The sequence below is a fragment of the Colletes latitarsis genome, chromosome 2 (assembly GCF_051014445.1).
Source record: "Colletes latitarsis isolate SP2378_abdomen chromosome 2, iyColLati1, whole genome shotgun sequence".
Lineage (NCBI taxonomy): Eukaryota > Metazoa > Arthropoda > Insecta > Hymenoptera > Colletidae > Colletes > Colletes latitarsis.
Genome location: NC_135135.1, coordinates 26,853,963 through 26,877,906, shown reverse-complemented (window position 1 = coordinate 26,877,906; position 23,944 = coordinate 26,853,963). Strand labels below are relative to the sequence as shown.

Here is a 23,944-nt window from a genome sequence, read left to right as displayed (position 1 = left end):
GCAATTGACCCTCGCAACCGAAAATAATTTTTCCAGAATAATTTGAAACTGTTCAATATTCAGGGTAACAAGACAGTTATGGTCAGACATTATATCTTCAGTAATGAATTTTTTTCTCGAAAATGGTTAGGATTTCGGGATTATGTCTATTCACCAAAAATGATTGTAATTGACCCCTGTAACTATATATAATTTTTCCAGAACGATTAGAAATTTTTTTTTTTCGTCGAAATATGTATCTAATTAGATTTTCGGTGAGGAATTTTTTTCTCGAAAGTGCGTAGGATTTCGAGGGTTTGTGTAATGACCAAAAATGATTGTAATTGACCCCTGTAACTATATATAATTTTTCCAGAACGATTAGAAATTTTTTTTTTTCGTCGAAATATGTATCTAATTAGATTTTCGGCGAGGAATTTTTTTCTCGAATATGCGTAGGATTTTGGGGGTATGTGTAATGACCAAAAATGATTGTAATTGACCCCCGCAAACGCAAATAATTTTTCCAGAACGATTAGAAATTGTCGAATGTAATTGTTAATAACTTTTCAACGAAGTCTCCATCGAGAAATAGGTATTCTTGATTCTCGTCTTATTTTGGCCTCTAAAATCCCTCATTGAAATATCTCCCAGGGGTGGCCGAACACCCTCTATAGAGTGAACTCGAAGAAGGAATTATTCGACGAAATGACGGTCACCGAGCGAGTTTACCGATCCAGAGGTAAGAAAGTGGAGTCGAGGCGATCGGTGGGGGCTCTCGCGGCGTTTCCTATATCGCGACTCGGCGCGATCCAACCCTGCAAACTCGGCGCATCGCCGTGTCGAGGGGGTCTTGGGTGGTGGGAAGAAAAAAAGGTAGGCCAGCGAACAGAGCGAAGGCCATCGGAATCGAGCGGAGGGGAAACTTGCGTCCGGTCGCGGCGAGCAATTATAACTACTTTTCCACTCGATCTCGATGGTATTAGGTCGGCCGAGAAGCGAGGCGCGAAGTCGCGGCCCGAGGGGGTGCCTCGATCTCGTCGGTCTTTCTCAGCCTCTCGACCTCGCGCGTCGATCGAAGCCGACGGCGTCGTGTCGCGTGGACGAATCCGACAGCCCGGACGCCGGCCGACACAGAACGTCGGAATAACTCGCGGGACACCGGAGATCGGAGATCCTCTCGACTAACCGATTTCTCTAATTCTTTTTTTCAGCCGTCCCCTCCGCGAGGGCGAGCGAGGAGACGAACGGAGCGCGGAACGGAAGAGCGGGAGGATGACGGTGACGAAAGAGTGTTCCGCGAGAATCGAGGCGTGCACGGTGGGAATCGTTCGAGGGTAGACACGAAGGGTATATCGGGGTGGGGTTTCAGGGCAACGCGAGAAACAGCGAGAGGGGAGACGCAGCGGAGTCGACGGTCGTCGACGGTGGTGGAAACGGGCGGTCTGCATGGGGCAGAAGGCAACCGGCGGCGTGTGTACCGTTGTTTTTAGTCCGAGAGACGGAAAGACACGCAGAGAAGGACAGCGTCGAGGCGTCGGGGGGGAGTTGACGCGGAGCGGACGGGGGAGAGCCGAGTACCAGGGGCGGAGGGAGGGTCGGTGTCGCGGATGCTGCGCGGGTGGGTGCAGGAAGGAGCGTCGAGGAGCCGAAAAGCGATCCAGGGGAATGCCGCGGAGAAAGAGAGTCGGAGGCGGGTGGCAAGGGCATCGAGGGTCGTTGGCGGAGTAGGGGGGAGGGGAACGAAGGGTAGAGTCGAGGCGAAGGTGGTGAAGCTCCCCGGACGGGAACGGCAAAAAGGAAGATGGCGGTCCTGGCGACACTTTTCCGTACCGCGAACGCTGCGTACGGCCTCGATCCTCGACGAACCGCCGTCCCTCTCCGATCGTCCGTTCGCTGAACGAAACCGAAAAGAGATCCTCGTCGCGGTCGTGTCGATAGCGCGATCGTTCCTCGCGGTTCGCGTTTTCCGGACGAGCGGATCCCGGAAAGAATCCGCGCGCCGCGAGTCGCTACGGCGGTGCCTTTCGAGGAACGGAAACGGATACAACGGTTAGAGGGGTCGAGCAAGAGAGAGAGAGAGGGTGGATGGCAGAGCGCGCGCAAGCTTTCTCCCTGCAAAAGAGATCCACCGGTGATTACGACTACCGTGGATGCACGCACCGGAGGGCGATAGATAGCTCTGTGGAGATAGAGACGCGCATGAGTTGGGTGGGAGGATGGAGATGGGCGGCGCGGACGGGGGGGTGAGAGAAGCTCGAGGGTGAAAAGTAGCGGGAGATACGCGCGCGGGAGAGAGACGGGACGAACGGAGGGCGAACCAGAGGGGATCGGGGGGAGGGGTGGAGCGTGGTCGTGGAACGGAGGGGATAGAACGAAGGAGAATTTCGGGCGCGCGCTGTTCGATGTGTGAGTGCGTGCGGGCACGCGCGCGCGCGCTTTCGAGTTGGAAAGACAGAAAGGCCTAGAGAGAAGCGAAGGCGCAGCGAAGTTTCCGTCGTCTCTCGAAGAGGGACCGCTCCGGGTACGCTCGGTGTCCTCAGAGCGCGCAGTTGCTGGTGCGCGGCTACGGGGTCGGTGTTACCGTGTCACGCGCGCACGACCCCCAAAGAAGTGTGTACGTGCGTGGAGGAGTCGTGCGTACGGTGCCGTGGCCTGTGACTGGCACGTAACAACCTTGCTCGCGGGACGATTAAACCGCGGGACGGTGCCTCGGGGGATACAAGGGGCGCGCACGGAACAAGGAGGAGAAAACGAGAGAGAGTGCGTCGGGTAGGGAGGAGAGAAGGAGGAGGGTAGGGGAAAAGGCTCGAAAAAGGGAATTTCGACTCGTCGTCGCGAGGACGGACGGTGTGGTGCTCGGTCGCGGGCTCTCGGGGCGCGAAAAGTGGATTCGTCGAGAGACCTCTCCTCGAACGTCGCGAACGCCGCCCTTGTCCCTCTCCTTAAAAATTGGTAGCCAAGGTGCGGACCGGAGACTCCTCGGATTTTCCTGGCAGGATGCTGCACTAACAGCGGAGGAGCTGAGGGCGCGCGCGTGTCGAAACCTCGGGGCCTGGGCTCGCGCGGGACGAAGCCACTCCGGCGCGTCGCATCTCGAAGGTGCGCCACCGTTTGGGGGTGAGGAAACGCGAACGGCCGCCACGAGGAGCAACCCGGACTGCTCTCTCTGGAGGCTCGGTGGATTCCGCGTCGACGGTGTATAGCCGATCGAACCAGCCGGACCGAGCGATCTCGGAATCCGTCCGTTCGTAGTGTCCGTCACGAGTGGAATCGTCGGGAGAGGAGTCGATCGCGAGGAGGGACCAGGAACCAGGAACGAGGAACCAGCAGGAACGTTCGAGTAATCGTCGCGTCGGTGAACGGTCGTGCAGAACGAGAGATCCAACGGTCCTCTCGTCGCCGTTTATCGTCGTCCGGAGAGTCGCCGTCACGGAGTAGAGGAGCCGTGCGCGCGCTCGGCGGCGCGCGCGCGCGCGTGCTCTCCCGCGCGGATCCTGGTGCGCGGTACCATCGGCGAGGGTAGCGGAGCATAACCTCACTTTCGTATCCGTGGAAGGAATTCGGTGGTTGGTGTTCGAGAGCACGAGTTCCTCGTTCGAAAGAGGATATATCCGTCGGTAAGAGTCGCGACACGAGGTGTCTGGGTGTTGGTCGTCCCGGTAGTCCGATACTCCGGCTATCCTAGCCCTACCAACGACGGGGGTGTGTCCATGAAGTCGAAGCGATGGGAACGAGCGAGCGAACCGTCCCCGGTGGCCCGTAGACCGTCGCGGTTGACACGGTGGGACGCGTTGCCGTGTCGCCGGCAAGCGTGATCATCGAGGACGACCCGAGGGTGCGAAGAAACGGGCGACGGGCTGGGAGTTTAGGATGCAGCATGAACCTCGGTGTCCGGTATTGGGAGCTGGCGAGCTTCGGAAGGGGGACTACGGTGTCCAGGTGCTTTCGCCGGTCGAGAGGTCTCAGGTCTCCGTTGTCCTCGGCACGAGCGGCGTCGGCGTCGGCGTCGTGGTCACCGGCGCTGCCGGCGCAGCAGCAGCAGCAGCAACGACGGCGGCCGTCGTCGTCCTCGCGGTCCTCGGTGCCCTGCTGGTCGTTGTTGTCGAGAGCTGCCGTTCCCGGTGTGGTCGCTGCGCCGCGACGGTGGAGGAAGTGGCGGCCACCACCTGGCAGCAGACCGACGACGGGAGGAGGCAGAACCAGAGGGAACGGTATCATCGGTATCGTCGAGATCGCGGCCTCGGTCATCGGGAGGGCCAAGGCGAGAGCGCGAACGAGGGCGTGCGGCACAAGGAGCTGGAAGCGCAGGTGGCGCAACAGAAGGAAGAGACGGAAGCGTCGGATCGTCCCTGGAGGAGGAGGAGGAGGCGGTGGCACGAGGATTTCGAGTGCGTCGAGTGCGCGTTCTTGTTGCCGGTCGACGATCGACGGGACCATCGTGGAGAACGTCCGCGTCTGCTCCAGGGGGACTTCTAAGGGCCCCGCCGACCCGGCTATCGGCTCCGGGATATCAACGAGCGGGGCTGACGCTACTCCGACGGAGAACGATCGTCTCGATCGTACGCGGGAGGCATCGTCCGACGGACCGGTCGCCGCCGCCGCGTACCGCCGGTGGTTATTGGCGCTGGACGAGGACACGTTCTTCGAGCCGTCGGTGGCTCGTCTCGCGTGCGGTACGCGCGATACAACCGAGACGATCGCGAGGAGGAGCCAGGGAACGACGACGGGTTCACGGAGAGTCGACGAGGGCCTCGAGCTTCGGCGGCAGTGATGCGGGACCTCCTGCAACCAGACGACGAGCACGCGAATCCAGGGCCTCGGTACCGCCGGACCTCCGACAACCACCGAACCAACGAGACGGCTGGGCCACCGCGCTGCTCTACGATCGTCGACCGGGACGACGACCACCATCGGGACGAACGGGGGACGCTAGCGTTCCCGAGCTCCGAGTGCCCATGCGGCTCGATCCGCCCGGATTCACGGGACCACCCACGTCGAACGACCGGAGCAACGGGAACGACGATCCTTCCTCCACGAGCTTGCCTTTCGAGCTTCCATCGAGCGGTTACTTGCCCTGTCGTCGGTTCGCGTCGGTTCGGGACGGCCCCGATGGCCCTGATACCGGAAACGCCACTGCCTTTTACGTCACGTACGGTTCCGTTCGCCGTCGCGGTCGTCCTTCCCCGTCGACGACACCATGGAACGAACAGACGGGACGCGTCGTCGATCGACCCCGGATCCCTCTCGCGAGCGACTACACTGCCTACAACGACACCGCCGGCTCCTCTCGCGGGAACCGTCGAGCCGATCGCGACGCGAACCAAACACGACGACGCGCCGGAACCACTACGCGAGTCGACTACACTGCCCGGTTCCAGGAGCCGATCGCCAACGGGAGACCAACCAGGCTGTCCAATTCGCGCGCGACCAAGTACGGATTCTTGTTCGTCTTGTATCTGCTTGCTTGGCCGTTGGTGTCTTCGACGAATCCCGAGGGATTCGCGCACGGTACGTCCCACGCCGTCGGTATTCGCCATCGACGGAGCGACCCGCACGCCTCGTCCTCGATGTCGGTGTCGAGCGACGAGCGTTGCCGTCGCGCGCGTCACGAGCAAACGCGACAGGATCGGAGGGACGACCAAGTATCGTTACGAGACGATCGCCGCCGTGTCGTCGACGAGCACGAGGCGACCCATCCTTACAACGAATACAGCTGGGAGGTGAACCAAGTAAATCCTTGGCTATCGGCCTGCGACCTGGCGGGACCAGCGCCGGCCGATCTTCAGGGTAGCTGCGGACCACCGGAAGTGCCCAAGAACTGCCCGAACGCCTGCACGGCCAACGACGCCGAGTTCCGGCAGGTGATCGAGAAGGTCGAGGTCACGGACAGGATGAAGGAACCTTGGTCGATGGACGAGGACCGTGCCAGGTCCAACGGCGGTACGAAGACCGGAGACGGTCAAGGGAGACCCGATGGCGTACGGACGGCTCCGGAACAGTGCCTTTTTTATCTCGAGGAGTCGCATAAGAGGGACATCTGTCGGGATGATTTTGGCCGGAGCAGTACGCGAAGTTTTTTAACCCCGAGGGAGAATCGATATTGGTTCACGAGCGGGTTGCGTCTGCGGCACTGCTGCGAGCACGCGGTGGTCAACGCCCTGGCACCCGGCAAGGGCGGTCCGCTCGAGAACGTGCTAAATGGTGGCCAGAAGTGCGCCGATGCCCTGGACAAGCTGTTGCTCGTCGATGCGTTAGCCGCGAGATTACATTGTGAGTTCGAGGAAGTGCTGGCGCGATACGACTGCGCTCAGCCCTATTCGGTCATCTTCAACTGCACCCATTGCAAGGTAAGACAACCTCATCGTTCATAGTCTTCCTAATAGTTTTATATCTTACCAAATTCTGCCCCCCAGTATTTACAGAGACTGGGCCAACTTTGGTCGTTTGGATCCTCAGCTTTCCTAAGTGTATTCTGTCACCATCTGTCTTTATGCACCAAGGATAGATTGGGCGTAAAGACATTGCAATGTAAACTTGAAATTGGGTGCTAGTATCGAGACCCCATTTGCCCCAATGTGGGAGCAAGTTCAGTTTTAAATTTTTCCTTATTTTTCTCGACTATTTCCAAGTGTATTTTGCCACCCTTTGTCTTTATGCACCAAGGGTAGCTTGCATTGCAATGTAAACTTGTAATTGGGTGCAAGTATCGAGAGTCTATTTGCCCCAATGTGGGAGCAAGTTCAGTTTTAAATTTTTCCTTATTTTTCTCGAGTATTTCCAAGTGTATTCTGTCACCCATTGTCTTCAGACACCAAGAGTAACTTGCATTGCAATGTAAACTTGTAATTGGGTGCTAGTATCGAGAGTCCATTTGCCCCAATGTGGGAGCAAGTTCAGTTTTAAATTTTTCCTTATTTTTTTCGACTATTTCCAAGTGTATTCTGTCACCCTTTGTCTTTAGATACCAAGAGTAACTTGCATTGCAATAACTTGTAATTGGGTGCTAGTATCGAGACCCCATTTGCCCCAATGTGGGAGCAAGTTCAGTTTTAAATTTTTCCTTATTTTTCTCGAGTATTTCCAAGTGTATTTTGCCACCCTTTGTCTTTAGATACCAAGAGTAACTTGCATTGCAATGTAAACCTGTAATTGGGTGCTAGTATCGAGACCCCATTTGCCCCAATGTGGGAGCAAGTTCAGTTTTAAATTTTTCCTTATTTTTCTCGAGTATTTCCAAGTGTATTTTGCCACCTTTTGTCTTTATGCACCAAGAGTAACTTGCATTGCAATGTAAATATGAAATTGGGTGCTAGTATCGAGACCCCATTTGCCCCAATGTGGGAGCAAGTTTAGTTTTAAATTTTTGCTTATTTTTCTCGAGTATTTCCAAGTGTATTCTGTCACCCTTTGTCTTTATGCACCAAGAGTAACTTGCATTGCAATGTAAATATGAAATTGGGTGCTCATATCACAATTCAGTTTGCTCCAATGTGGGAGCAAGTTCAGTTTTAAATTTTTCCTTATTTTTCTCGACTATTTCCAAGTGTATTCTGTCACCCTTTGTCTTTATGCACCAAGAGTAACTTGCATTGCAATGTAAATATGAAATTGGGTGCTAGTATCGAGACCCCATTTGCCCCAATGTGGGAGCAAGTTCAGTTTTAAATTTTTCCTTATTTTTCTCGAGTATTTCCAAGTGTATTTTGCCACCCTTTGTCTTTAGACGCCAAGAGTAACTTGCATTGCAATGTAAACTTGTAATTGGGTGCTCGTATCGAGAGTCTATTTGCCCCCATGTGGGAGCAAGTTCAGTTTTAAATTTTTCCTTATTTTTCTCGAGTATTTCCAAGTGTATTCTGTCACCCTTTGTCTTTAGACGCCAAGAGTAACTTGCATTGCAATGTAAACTTGTAATTGGGTGCTCGTATCGAGAGTCTATTTGCCCCCATGTGGGAGCAAGTTCAGTTTTAAATTTTTCCTTATTTTTCTCGAGTATTTCCAAGTGTATTCTGTCACCCTTTGTCTTTAGACACCAAGAGTAACTTGCATTGCAATGTAAATATGAAATTGGGTGCTTGTATCGAGAGTCCATTTGCCCCAATGTGGGAGCAAGTTCAGTTTTAAATTTTTCCTTATTTTTCTCGAGTATTTCCAAGTGTATTTTGCCACCCTTTGTCTTTAGACGCCAAGAGTAACTTGCATTGCAATGTAAATATAAAATTGGGTGCTCATATCACAATTCAGTTTGCTCCAATGTGAGAGCAAGTTTAGTTTTAAATTTTTCCTTATTTTTCTCGAGTATTTCCACGTGTATTTTGCCACCCTTTGTCTTTAGACGCCAAAAGTAACTTGCATTGCAATGTAAATATGAAATTGGGTGCTCATATCACAATTCAGTTTGCTCCAATGTGGGAGCAAGTTTAGTTTTAAATTTTTCCTTATTTTTCTCGAGTATTTCCAAGTGTATTCTGTCACCCTTTGTCTTTATGCACCAAGGGTAGCTTGCATTGCAATGTAAATATGAAATTGGGTGCTCGTATCACAATTCAGTTTGCCCCAATTTGGGGCATGTTGATACACCTGTGGAAATGATCTTAATTTAACTGTTGATTTTGTTTAAACATAGTTACATATATATAACTAAAGTTGTAAGCCTGGGTTCTGGGTTAGAGACAAAGACTGGAAGAAGTTCAGTTTCTCTGTTCGAAATTTTCACTAATTTCTTTCAAGCACTTCCAAGTGTATTTTGCCACCCTCCGCCATTAGACACCAACAGTAAATAGAACGAAAATGCATTGCAATGTAGATTAGAAATTGGGTGCTCGTATTACAACCCAATGTGCCCCAATATTAATAACTATTTCTGTTATTTGCAGTACCTTATCCAATTTATTAATAGGGCTTATAATTCACTACGAAACCACTATAGCTATACGTGTAACCAAAGCATTTTTCTCCGAACCGAAACCTAGTCTCAAACGATAGAAAAATTACCCTCTGTCCGACAATTTAAACAAAAAATGTGTCTGCGAACAAACTATATAGAAATCGAATTAATTGCAAATACGTATCGTTGTATAGGGTGGTCCACCTAAATATCTCCCCAAATTTCTGCAGAAAAAATATTTTACACGCTATTCGAATGGTTCGAAGGAACTATTGTATTTCGAAAACTATTTTTCCCATCCCCCAGAATTGGAGAAAATATTTGGGTGTGTATTCCACCCGGAAGTTCGAAGGAGGAACGGCGGACATTCGGGTGTCTCTATCTTTTCGGATGGCAAACGAGGGGAACTTTCGAGGCATCCCCGATACAAGTCGATTCGTCGCAATTTCCACATCCACTTGTCCAGCTCGTCGCCCCGTACGGCGCGACATCGCCGTTATTATCGAGTTTGAATAGTTTCCGCGTTTCAGTAAGTTGTAACTCCGCGTTTACGCGATACGCTTACGCCGCGGAATTAATAAACGCGCTTCACTCTGAATCGACGGAACTCTCGGGGCTCGTTGACGGTAATTATGTTTGCACCCCGGGACTCTTTCTTCCCCCATTTTTCCCGTGGAATTAATACGCGGTGCAACAACGTTCTCCCTTTCTCTCTTTCAACATCCTTCAGATAGAAACAGTTTTTCTTTCTACAGGGGGTTCGATCAACCGTGGGAAAAATTTTAATGGGAGATTTTGGGGGTCAAAATAAGACGAAAATCGAGAATACTAATTTGTTGATGGGGGCTTCGTTAAAAAGTTATTAACGTTTAAAGTTCCGTCTGAATTTTTTTCTAGAAAGTGAGTAGGATTTCGGGGGTATGTATAATGACCTAAAATGATTGTAATTGCTCCTAGTAACTAAATATAATTTTTTTAGTATGATTTGAAATTTTTTAATTTCGTCGAAAAATTTCAGTATCTATTCGAATTTTTTTCTCGAATGTGGCTAGGATTTCGGGGGTATGTATAATGACCAAAAATGATTGTAATTGACCCCTGTAACTAAATGTAATTTTTTTAGTATGATTTGAAATTTTTTAATTTCATCTAAAAATTTCACACCTTCTCGAATTTTTTTCTCGAATGTGGCTAGGATTTCGGGGGTATGTATAATGACCAAAAATTATTGTAATTGCCCCCTGTAACTAAATGTAATTTTTTTAGTATGATTTGAAATTTTTTAATTTCGTCGAAAAATTTCACACCTTTTCGAATTTTTTTCTCGAATGTGGCTAGGATTTCGGGGGTATGTATAATGACCTAAAATAATTGTAATAGCCCCTGTAACTAAATATAATTTTTCTAGAATGATTTGAAATTTTTTAATTTAATTTTTCAATAACTTTTTAATGAAGCTTCAGTCAAACGTTGATATTCTTGATTTTCTCCCGTTAAAATTTTTCCCAGGAGTGGTCGAACACCCTGTATAGAACACTAAACAAGCAAATATAAATTTGGAACCCTCAATAACAAAACAAGTTTATCAGAATACATAGTAGAATCCATAATACATGTATCCAGCAGACAAATTTTATACTCCTCTCGTATGAGTTTCTAATCACATCAATTTTCACGTAATCGCCCATTACAAAGTTTAAAATAAAAACTCTGGGATAAATAACCGTGAAAGATTCTCAAATGTATCTCAAATAAATTTCAATACCAATCATTCGAATAAAATGCCAGTGTCTGACTGCAATTTTTAAATAAAAATTTAATGGGGGTGAATGAACTCGATAGATTCTCAAGTAACTCTCCAGATAATTCAATATCAGAACTCACGACTATCGAGAAAACCTGCCAACAAATTTCGATCACTGGTAGAACTTGTAACTCGAATAAAACGTTGCTCGCGTCTGGTGTGCAGTATTACCAAATGTAGAGGGTTTGAGGGGGCGGTGATTGTTCGATTCCTTCGGAATTAACTGTGTAAACGAGGTATTGTTTCGCGCGTGGAACGAGAGACGATGGGCGCAAAGAATTCCCAGAAAATTCGCGGGACGAGGGGAACGATCTGGCAGGCACGCTGGAATCGGAATCAACCCCTTTGTTTCGAGATCTTGTCGCATTGCACTTGGCAAGCGACGGAGACTTAGCGCCGCGTGCAGGATGCGCCCCCGGCGAACGACCTCTTCTGCAATCAGGGCTAATAAGCGTTTCGGCCAGAAAGCCCCTGCAATTAGGAACGGATTCAATTTGTACCTCCGTTCTTCTTTTTTTTTCTCTCTTTACCAGCCCACCTTCCCGACTCCCTCGAGGCTTTTTTATAAAGAGACTTTGGCGAAAAGAACTCTCCTCGCGACTTTCCCGTTACCGCGAGAGATTCGTTGCACGTAGGATTCCCCTCCGCCGGGCCCCCCCCTACGGTTCAAACGCCCGGGAAACTCGGGTAAGAAAGGGGAGGCGGGCTTAATTCGTACCCCCTTAGGCGGAATTACTTGTCTACGGAGAGAAATGGAGACTTTGGAACACGTCGACGCGGTTGCAAATCGTTCCTCGTAGACTGTTTCGAGATCGTTCGGAAACGTGTGTTTTATTCTCGTGATTCATCGGTGGGGAAAGTAAACGGGGCAATTGCGGGGAATTAAACAATACTCGTCGATTTAGTTTTCAATTTTTCAGCACCCTAGAAAATTCATGAAATGTGAAAAATTAGAGGAAAACGTGTTTTATTCTCGTGATTCATCGGTGGGGAAAGTAAACGGGGCAATTGTGGGGAATTAAACAATACTCGTCGATTTAGTTTTCAATTTTTCAGCACCCTAGAAAATTCATGAAATGTGAAAAATTAGAGGAAAACGTGTTTTATTATCGGGATTCATCGGTGGGAAAGTAATCGAAGCAATTGTAGGAAATTAAACAGTACTCATTGATCTAGGTTTCAATTTTTTTTTTAACTTTTTCAGCACCCTAAAAAATTCATGAAATATACAAAATCAGAGAGAAACATGGGTTTAATTTCCGTAATTTATCGGTGAAAAGTGATCGAAGCATTTATAGGAAATTAAACAATACTAGTCGATCTAGTTTTCAATTTTTCAGCCCCCTAAAAAATTCATGAAATGTAAAAAATCAGGGTGAAACATGTGTTTTATTTTCGTAATTTATCGGTGGGAAAGTAATCGAAGCAATTGTAGGAAATTAAACAATACTAGTCGATTTAGTTCTCAAGTTTTCAGTACCCTAAAAAATTCATGAAATGTAAGAAATCAGGGTGAAACATGGGTTTAATTTTCGTAATTTATCGGTGGAAAGTAATCGAAGCATTTATAGGAAATTAAACAATACTAGTAGATCTAGTTTTCAATTTTTCAGAACCCTAAAAAATTCATGAAATATACAAAATCAGGGGAAAATATGTGTTTAATTTTTGTAATTTATCGGTGGGGAAAGTAATCGAGGTAATTGTAGGAAATTAAACAATATTAGACGATCTAGTTTTCAATTTTTCAGCACCTTAAAAAATTCATGAAATGTAAAAAAATCAGGGGAAAACATGTGTTTAATTTTCGTAATTTATCGGTGGAAAATAATCGAGGCAATTGTAGGAAAGTAAACTATACTCATGGATCTAGTTTTCAATTTTTTTTTAACTTCTTCTCAGCACCCTAAAGAATTCATGAAATGTAAAGAATCACAGAAAAACATGTATTTTGCTACATAAATTGCTACTTACATTGCAAAGATACTCATCTACTCTGTTATCTTCAACAGACTTAAAATAAATGATAATTGTAGTATTATACAGGGTCTAGTTTATAGGATGGTCGCCATATTGTACTAAATTGGTCCATATTTTTTGAGAATCATGAAAAGATAATTACTAGAACATTGCAATGATACACATCTACTCTGATATCTTCAACAGGATTAAAATAAATGATAATTGCAACACTATGCAGGGCCTAGTTTATACAATGGACGCCATATTGCATCCAACTGGTCCATATTCTTTGAGAATCACGAAAAAATAATTACTAAAACATTGCAAACATCGTTGCTCCTAGTGTGACATTTTCAATAAGCTTAAAATGAATTTTTTCTTAACTTTTTTCAGCATCTTAAAAAATTCATAACATATTGAAAAATCAAAGGAAAACATGTGGTTTATTTTCGTAATTTATCAGTGAAAAGTGATCGAGGTAATTAGAGGAAATTAAACAATACTCTTCGATCTAATTTTCAAGTTAATTTTAACTTGTTTCAGCACCCTAAAAAATTCATAAAATATACAAAATCAGGGGAAAACATGTGTTTTATTTTCGTAATTTATCAGTGAAAAGTAGTGGTAGCATTTATAGGAAATTAAGCAATACTCGTCGATCTAATTTTCAAGTTACTTTTAACTTTTTTTAGCACCCTGAAAAATTCATAAAATATAAAAAATCAGAGGAAAACATGTGTATTTTATTTTCGTAATTTATCAGTGAAAAGTAATCGAAGCTTTTATAGGAAATTAAACAATACTCTTCGATCTAGTTTTCAATTTTTCAGCATCCTAAAAAATTCATGAAATTTTAAAAAATCACAGGAAAACATGTATTTAATTTTCGTAATTTATCAGTGGGAAAGTAATGGAAGCATTTATAGGAAATTAAACAATACTCTTCGATCTAGTTTTCAATTTTTCAGCACCCTAAAAAATTCATGAAATATAAAAAATCACAGGAAAACATGTATTTAATTTTCGTAATTTATCAGTGGGAAAGTAATGGAAGCATTTATAGGAAATTAAACAATACTCTTCGATCTAGTTTTCAATTTTTCAGCACCCTAAAAAATTCATGAAATTTTAAAAAATCACAGTAAAACATGTATTTAATTTTCGTAATTTATCAGTGGGAAAGTAATGGAAGCATTTATAGGAAATTAAACAATACTCTTCGATCTAGTTTTCAATTTTTCAGCACCCTAAAAAATTCATGAAATTTTAAAAAATCACAGGAAAACATGTATTTAATTTTCGTGATATATCAATGTGAAAGTAATCGAGGCAATTATAGGAAATTAAACAGTACTCATCGATCTAGTTTAAAATTTTTTTTTAACTTTTATTTAGCCCCCTAAAAAGACCCTCGGTTATCAACGAGGGTACGAAAATTGAGTCGATGGGATTTTGTTGGGAACCAGCCGATTCGAAACTTTTGGGTAATAATGTATATAGAGAGAGGCCTGCTATCTTTCTCCGTAGCAGAAATCCTATTATAAGCCGATTCTGCCGCGCCGCCATCTTAAAACGTGAGAAAATTATGATATAGACGCTGGAGGATTGGGGATCGCTGGGGGATATTACCCGGGGCCGATATACCGGGTGGCGGTCGTGTCTATCGGTTATCGAACCGACCGGATAGTCGGAGGCTAGTCTCGTTACTTGGTAATTTAACGGGAACTTTCATTGACCTAGTAAAATACCCACGAAGGAATTAATCGCCTTTGGGCAAACGCTTATTTAGCGGAGTTTACTGCAAACTGAATCCTCATGATCTCCTTTGGCAAACAGATTTTCAGTTTCGTCCGACAACAATAATATTTCGCAACAATAACTGTTGTTTCCACGCGCGTTAATCGATAACAGCGTTGTCACATATGGGTGACACTGTTTTTCACTGAGGAGCTAAAAGAATCAATTCTCAAGATTAAATGTTAAAGAAAACAAATCTAAATACGACTCTTGAATGACGAATTATGGCTCTGCTGGTTACCAAATGTTTATAAACAAAGTTTCGTTTTCGTGGGCAATTTTCTAGAGGTTTGGTCTGGCTAACTTTTTCCGGGGTCAATTTTTTATTCGTCAGCCACTACATCTATCGTAAACAATTTTAATTTCATTATTTTATTATTTCGAGCCTCTTCCAAAGGCGATTTACTCGACTATATGCATATATGGCATACCTTTTTTTAAACCTTATTTTCATCCAAGATATTATACAACCTCCATAAAAGTTAGTACCGTCGATATTAAATTATCGAGGCTAGATCACGACGGGCCATCACACGCGCTATTATTAATCCGGGGTTACGAAAGGATCCTGTGTTCGAGTTCCTAAAAATGGCGTCGTTTCGAAGCTCGAAGAACGAAGATTTCTAAAGTTTCGACCAGTTTTTTTCTTGTTTTTTTTTGTACTATGAGAAACCCTACGGCAGATATTGCCTTGAATTTACTTCGACGAATGGACAGATACGTCCCCTAAAAGCCATTAAAATTGCAAGTCGAAAAGTTTCGGAGTCTTCGAGATATCACTTCCGGCGAGCTTGAAAAATGCGGCTTCGGGAAAGATGGCTTCCAAGTTCCCGATTTCTCTTTGCCGCTACGTCTTCCACGAATTCCCACAACTTTCTCGATCCCTCGAATTTCACCGCGACGCGTTCTTGGGGCCGCAAAATGGCGGCGAACCGAAACAACGATCAAACTTTTTAGTAAATACTTACGAAACATTTTTTAAACGCTATTTAATATTTTTTGAACGTCGAAAAAGAAATTGTTTTCTCATTCGATGACCCGCCGCTGCGTTTGTAATTTTTTTCTGTTAAAAAACTGAGTTTTTAGGGCGATGGTCGGTTACCGATTTGTTTGCGTAGATTCAGAGTTTGCGCGCGATCCTTAATTTGGCAGAAAGTGGCGCGCGTAAAATCTCTCGTGGCTGATCGTTCCGGAGTTCTGATCGTTCTGATCGTTTCGAGTGTTAAGGGTTTTCGAGCCGGATCGCGGGGACAGAAATTTCGCGGAAGAAGAGCCGCGAGACCGACGCCGATGCCAACTCGAGCGCGGTATCGATTCAAACGATTAGCACAGCCATCCGTTCGCCCCATTTGCGGCTCGAGAGTTAATGCCGAATTCAGATCCCGCGTTTTATACGCTGTACCAGCCAGCCTCCCGCCATATTGCACTTAACTGACCCACGCCATATTTCTTGGAAGCAGCGAGAAAAATTATCAAAACATTGCAAGGATACTACTCCGTTATCTTCAAGAGGCTTGAAATAAATGATAATTGAAGTATTATACAGGGCCTAGTTTATAGGATGGGCGCCATATTGTATCAAATTGGTTCATATTTTTTGAGAATCGTGAAAAGATAGTTACTAGAACATTGCAAAGATACTCATCTACTCTGATATCTTTAATAGGCTTGAAATAAATGATAATTGTAGTATTATACAGGGCCTAGTTTATAGGATGGGCGCCATATTGTATCAAATTGGTTCATATTTTTTGAGAATCGTGAAAAGATAGTTACTAGAACATTGCAAAGATACTCATCTAGTCTGATATCTTTAATAGGCTTGAAGTAAATGATAATTGTAATAATATACAGGGCCTAGTTTATAGGATGGTCGCCATATTGTATCAAACTGGCCCATATTTCTTGGAAGCAGCGAAAAAACAATTATAAAAACATACTACTAAAGATACTACTTTGTTATCTTCAACAGACTTAAAATAAATGATAATTGTAACACTATACAGGGCCTTCTCTATAGGATGGTCGCCATATTGCATCCAACTGGCCCATATTTCTTGGAAGCAGCGAAAAACCAATTATAAAAACATACTACTAAAGATACTACTTTGTTATCTTCAACAGACTTAAAATAAATGATAATTGTAACACTATACAGGGCCTTCTCTATAGGATGGTCGCCATATTGTATCAAATTGGTCCATATTTCTTGGAAGCAGCGAAAAAACAATTATAAAAACATACTACTGAAGATACTACTTTGTTATCTTCAACAGACTTAAAATAAATGATAATTGTAACACTATACAGGGCCTTCTCTATAGGATGGTCGCCATATTGCATCCAACTGGCCCATATTTCTTGGAAGCAACGAAAAAACAATTATAAAAACATATTACTAAAGATACTACTTTGTTATCTTCAACAGACTTAAAATAAATGATAATTGTAACATTATACAGGGCCTTCTCTATAGGATGGTCGCCATATTGCATCCAACTGGCCCATATTCTTTGAGAATCATGAAAAGATAGTTACTAGAACATTGCAAAGATACTCATCTACTCTGATATCTTCAACAGGCTTAAAATAAATGATAATTGCAACACCATGCAGGGCCTAGTTTATAGGATGGTCGTAATATTGTATCTAACTGGCCCATATTCTTTGAGAATCATGAAGAAATAATTATTAGAATATTGCAAAGATACTCATCTACTCTGATATCTTCAACAGGCTTAAAATAAATGATAATTGTAACACTATATAGGGCCTTCTCTATAGAATGAACGCCATATTGCATTCAACTGGCCCATATTTTTTGAGAATCACGAAAAAATAATTACCAGAACATTGCAAAGATACCCATCTACTCTGATATCTTCAACAGGCTTGAAATAAATGATTATTATAACACTATTCAGGGCCCACTTTATACAATGGACGCCATATTGCATCCAACTGGCCCATATTCTTTGAGAATCACAAAAACACAATAACTAAAACATTGCAAACATCGTTGCTCCTAGTATGTCATCTTCAACAAGCTTGAAACAAATAATAATTATAACACTATACAGGGCCCATTTTATACAATGGACGTCATATTGTATCAAACTGAGCCATATTCTTTGAGAGTCACAAAAAAATAATTACTGAAATATCGAATACCGAATGATAATTACTAAATCATTACAAAGATGCTCATCTACTCTGATATCTTCAACAAGCTTAAAATAAATGATAATTGCAACACCATGCAGGGTCTAGTTTATAGGATGGACGCCATATTATGTCCAACTGGCCCATATTCTTTGAGAATCACGAAAAAATACTTACCAAAACATTGCAAACATCGTTGCTTCTAGTAAATCATCTTCAACAAGATTGAAATAAATAATAATCATAACACTATACTGGGCCCACTTTATACAATAAACGCCATATTGCATTCAACAGGCCCATATTCTTTAAGAGTCACAAAAAAATAATTACTAAAACATTGCAAACATCGTTGCTCCTAGTAAGTCATCTTCAACAAACTTGAAATAAATGATAATTATGATAACACTATATAGGACCCATCGAAACAAAAATTTAAAAACTCTTCCCATTCATCGATACAATATTTAATATAGAAAAATAGAAAACCTCGAAAGATGGTTACTATTGAACGTAGACATTAGAGTTTCCCTGTAATTTCGCCTAGATTCGTGGTACATTTGTTTATAATTGAAAGCAAATGAGTTATTCGGGCGGCTTGTCTTAAGTGCCTCCCGTATACGTTGAGCATTTGAATAATGTATACAGTGATATGAAATTTCGATTCTACGTCGTGCCAGACACGAGTATTCCACGCCGAGGGATTCATTTAGGGTGAATGCAATTGGCGTTGACATCGTGTTACGAGTACGTTTAACCATATTGCAGAGTAATTTAACGCGCCAAAAAACAGTTAAAAGTTTCTAGATTCGGTATATATCGAAGAATTAAAGATATTTCGTGCCTTCGCGAGAAAGAAAAGCCTTCTTGCTTCCAGTTCGGCCGAGTCTGGCTCCGGTCCAATTCTTCGTCCATTATTAAAATCTCGTAACAACTTCAGGATCCTATATTCGACAAGTTGGCATCTTAAACTGTTTGTATTCAATCTTCTCGATTTAACTAGTCAATCTTACGTCGAAATTTTATTAGACTAGCCAATTCGACTATCGCGAAGTAAGACTAGCCAATTCGTCCTCCATTTTCGGGGTTGTTCGAAACGATTGCCATAATTTTCAAGCTGAAAATTAGCTATTTCCAATCGCGAAGTAAGACTAGCCAATTCGTCCTCCATTTTCGGGGTTGTTCGAAACGATTGCCATAATTTTCAAGCTGAAAATTAGCTATTTCCAATCGTGAAGTAAGACTAGCCAATTCGTCCTCCATTTTCGGGGTTGTTCGAAACGATTGTCATAATTTTCAAGCTGAAAATTAGCTATTTTCAATCGCGAAGTAAGACTAGCCAATTCGTCCTCCATTTTCGGGGTTGTTCGAAACGATTGCCATAATTTTCAAGCTGAAAATTAGCTATTTCCAATCGCGAAGTAAGACTAGCCAATTCGTCCTCCATTTTCGGGGTTGTTCGAAACGATTGCCATAATTTTCAAGCTAAAAATTAGCTATTTCCAATCGCGAAGTAAGACTAGCCAATTCGTTCTCCATTTTCGGGGTTGTTCGAAACGATTGTCATAATTTTCAAGCTGAAAATTAGCTATTTCCAATCGTGAAGTAAGACTAGCCAATTCGTCCTCCATTTTCGGTGTTGTTCGAAACGATTGTCATAATTTTCAAGCTAAAAATTAGCTATTTCCAATCGCGAAGTAAGACTAGCCAATTCGTTCTCCATTTTCGGGGTTGTTCAAAACGATTGCCATAATTTTCAAGCTGAAAATTATCAAGAGTACGAATAATAGAATTACTACTTCGGTGTCTATTTCAAAACATCGATGACCTTGAAGTCTCGTTAAAGAATAACCACGCTATATCCTATATCATCGTAACATCGATGAATATTTTTTACACGGTGGTAAATAACCGCAGATTGGGGAAATATTGTTCGAAAGTACGGTTTGTTAAATATCGAATAATATCTCGTGCTCCAGATTTTTCAACGTGTCGGCCATGTTCGATCCACGCAACGAGGAGGAAGCGGGGGGTGGAGGCAATTAATTCTTCACGCGTTCGATGAAATTCGGAGGATCGTTGACGCCAGAAATTACAGGGATGAAATCGTCGATGGACCAGTTTCCGCCGCGTCGAGATTCGGTCGCGATATCCTAATTTACATTTCCGGCGATCGAGACGACGGTCGTTACTCGCTGGCAGCCCTTTATTATTCATCGACGATTAATCTTTCGCGCTCAACGACCGTTTACGTTCGACTCTGTTTCAATTCTCGTTTTAATAATCGCCGGTTTTTCGTTCCGACGCGTTAGGGGAAGTTCTCGAAAATTGCTCCAAAGAGCGTATCGACACATTAACGACGATTTTAATGAAATAGAATTCCTTCAACGTGTGTACGCTAAAAATGTGATAAGTATTTCTGTAATTAATATAGTCCATTAAAATTTTCAGTAGCCATATGTGGATCATAGAATTTTTTTCTTGCGTTGTCGGAGGAATTACTAAAGATACGCAAATTTATCGTGTCAAGTATTCAGGAACTTTTCGTAGTCGCGGAACGACGAGTTTTTAATCTTCGAACGCCAAATGGATTTCGTTAGGGATGTTTCAAAGTCGCCATATCTACGTATTAATTTCATTTCTAATTAGTCCTTTAAGAGATTGGAGTTAGAGGCTTCTAAAAATAATTTTTTCGAAATATCCTCCCGACTTCCTCTTCAAAATGGTCGTGTAAACTACTACTTTGAAATATCGAGTTGATATCTTGAATAGTTTATTTTTCATGTTCCAAAAATGTGCTCCAACCCCCCATTTTGTAATCAACTTCAGAAATAGCGAACTTCTTTCTTTCCTCGTATAATAGATTGAACGATATCGAATTTCTCCCCCAGTGTGCCTTCTGTTTGCGATTGGCAACCGTGTACCGGAAGCTGACCCCGGACGTCCCTCAGCCGCGCTCTTTTCCCCAACTTCCGCTTACATTTCGCCGAGGCAAAGAATACGGCCGTTGATTGTTCAGATTACAAGTTTGCCGGGCATTCCATTTACCCCCGTTCAAAGCGGGAAGAAGTTGCCCGGGTTCGTTTAACGAACCGCCTCTTCTTCTGTCTGTCTTTCGGTTTCCGTTCTCTCCCCTTTGGTTCTGGCTCGACTCGCCAAAAGACAGGGTTAACGAGACTAGCAACGAAATTTATCGTAGCTATTTTCACATCACAATTTTTTCAGTTTCTTAGAATCTTTTCTCAGAGAAGGGTAGTTTTCACCCCCCATTCGGGTTGAATCCACGCTTTTAGCTGAGAATGTTTATTCTTAACACGTTCACTGCTAAATCAAAAGTGTATAATATTCTGCAAAAGTGAAATGTTAATTTCAGACCATTGTAACCTAAAATTTGTTTCGGTAGTTATTTTTGTAACCTTGGCCCATATTGTTTGAGAATCACAGAAAAATAATTACTAAAACATAGCAAACATCGTTGCTCTTAGTACATCATCTTCAACAAGCTTGAAATAAATGATAATTGCAACACCATGCAGGGCCTAGTTTATACAATGGACGCCATATTGCATCAAACTGACCCATATTCTTTGAGGGACACAAAACAATAATTACCAGAACTTTGCAAGGATACTCATCTACTCTGATATCTTCAATATGCTTGAAATAAATGTTAATTGCAACACCATGCAGGGCCTAGTTTATAGGATGGTCGCCATATTGTATCCAACTAGCTCATATCCAACGTCTTAACTTGAGAGTTAATTTTTCTAGCATCATAATGGGTAATTCTTGCCACCCATAAATGGGTGACGTGGTAGTCAAAGTGTTAACATGTTGACTGCCAGACCAAACCCTCAAATTAAAAGGAAAATTTTGTTTTTGGAAACTAGGAAAGAGTTTATCATGGAATTTATTTTTACAGACTCCTTAAAATTGAAAAACCTCACCTAGCTTTATTTTCTTTGACATCTAATCTTGAGAATTAATCTTCTTAACTCCTTGGTGAAAAGTCGTGTCACCCATATGTGGGTGACGTGACAGTTAACGTGTTAGAGAAGGCTTTAAAAAGAAAAAATTGTTATTTGCGATAGATAATATATTTTGACAGTTTCCCCCAAATTTTATTAATTTTATTCCTCGCTATATTTATTAGTATTTGGTTTCTTGCTTTGGTCAATCTGCGCGTTTTCGTACGTCTCGAGGTAAATTTACTACCTGCGGAGTGGAGATTTATGCGAAATCGAGGCGCCGAGCGATCGGATTACCGCGACACGGGTGCGGTTGCAATCTCGCCGTCGTCTGGAGAAATAAGTGTCGCGAACCGACACTTAACTTCGCGGTAAGAGGAGCCGCGTAGGTGGCCCGGGTTGAAAATTATTGTACGGTGATTGTTATGATCGAAGACTGCCAGCGAGGGCTCGGAAATCGGCTGGCGAGACTGTTGAAATCGGACAAAACCTACTCGATATTAAACCAGACCAATTGATATTAATTTTAGTTTACTGATCTGTCTGACCAGTCGTTGATATTTCTACTTACATTCCTGTATGTTAAATCGGACCAATTGATATTAAATTTCTACCCCAAATGGTAGGCTAAATTTATTTTATAGGGTTCTTCAATAAGAATTTTCTCTAAATAATAATGATAATATTTTATTACCTATTTTGGCTCTTCTCATTAGTCGAAATCAGACTTACTGTTGTGTCTGACCAGTCGTTGATATTTCTACTTACATTCCTGTCTGTTAAACTGGACCAATTGATATTAAATTTCTACCCCAAATGGTAGGCTAAGTTTGTCGTACAGGGTTCTCTAATAAGAATTTTCTCTAAATAATAATGATAATATTTTGTTACCTATTTTGGCTCTTCTCATTAGTCGAAATCAGACTTACTGTTGTGTCTGACCAGTCGTTGATATTTCTACTAACATTCTTGTATGTTAAACTGGACCAATTGATATTAAATTTCTACCCCAAATGGTAGGATAAGTTTGTTTTACTGAGTTCTTTAATAAGAATTTTCTCTAAATAATAATAATAATATTTTATTACCTATTTTGGCTCTTCTCATTAGTCGAAATCAGACTTACTGTTGTGTCTGACCAGTCGTTGATATTTCTACTTACATTCCTGTCTGTTAAACTGGACCAATTGATATTAAATTTCTACCCCAAATGGTAGGCTGTTTGTCTTACAGGGGTCTCTAATAAGAATTTTCTCTAAATAATAATGATAATATTTTGTTAACTATTTTGGCTCTTCTAATTAGTCGAAATCAGAGACTTTTATCGAGCTAGTAAATTAGAGAGGAATAAAGATACATAATTTATAATAACAATTAGGGGATGGAAAAGTAACATTTATTCCGAAATTGTAGAAGAAAGGTTTAAGATAGGAGTTTTAATATTTGAATACTTTTTTAGTAGTTTACTGATGTGTCTGACCAGTCGTTGATATTTCTACTAACATTCCTGTATGTTAAACCGGACCAATTGATATTAAATTTCTACCCCAAATGGTAGGCTAAGTTTGTCTTACAGGCTTCTCCAATAAGAATTTTCTCTAAATAATAATAGTAATATTTTATTACCTATTTTGGCTCTTCTCATTAGTCGAAATCAGAGACTTACTGTTGTGTCTGACCAGTAGTTGATATTTCTACTAACATTCCTGTATGTTAAACCGGACCAATTGATATTAAATTTCTACCCCAAATAGTAGGATAAGTTTGTTTTACTGAGTTCTTTAATAAGAATTTTCTCTAAATATTAATGATAATATTTTGTTATCTATTTTGACTCTTCTAATTAGTCGAAATCAGAGACTTCTATCGAGCTAGTGAATTAGAGAGGAATACACAATTTATAATAACAATTAGGGGATGGATTCCTCTCAGAAAAGTAAAATTTATTCTGAAATTGTAGAAGAAAGGTTTAAGATAGGAGTTTTAATATTTGAATACTTTTTTAGTAGTTTACTGATGTGTCTGACCAGTCGTTGATATTTCTACTTGCGTTTCTATATGTTAAACCAGACCAATTGATATTAAATTTCTACCCCAAATGGTAGGCTAAATTTATTTTATAGGGTTCTTCAATAAGAATTTTCTCTAAATAATAATGATAATATTTTATTACCTATTTTGGCTCTTCTCATTAGTCGAAATCAGACTTACTGTTGTGTCTGATCAGTCGTTGATATTTCTACTTACATTCCTGTCTGTTAAACTGGACCAATTGATATTAAATTTCTACCCCAAATGGTAGGCTAAATTAGTCTTACTGGGTTCTCCAATAAGAATTTTCTCTAAATAATAATGATAATATTTTATTACCTATTTTGACTC

The 23,944-nt window shown here is 42.6% G+C and overlaps 2 protein-coding genes across 2 annotated transcripts in view; one reads left to right on the top strand and one right to left on the bottom strand.

The window, feature by feature from the left end:
* LOC143351556 (uncharacterized) overlaps positions 1-23,944 on the bottom strand; it is a 263,840-nt gene that overhangs the window by 3,579 nt on the left and 236,317 nt on the right. The window lies entirely within an intron of this gene.
* The window catches only part of Mid1 (calcium-permeable channel component Mid1), a 158,297-nt gene continuing 139,290 nt past the window's right edge, over positions 4,938-23,944 (top strand). Inside the window, exon 1 of the mRNA XM_076780315.1 lies at positions 4,938-6,329. Within this exon, the coding sequence (XP_076636430.1) occupies positions 4,938-6,329 (1,392 nt within the window). The remainder of the gene's footprint in view (positions 6,330-23,944) is intronic.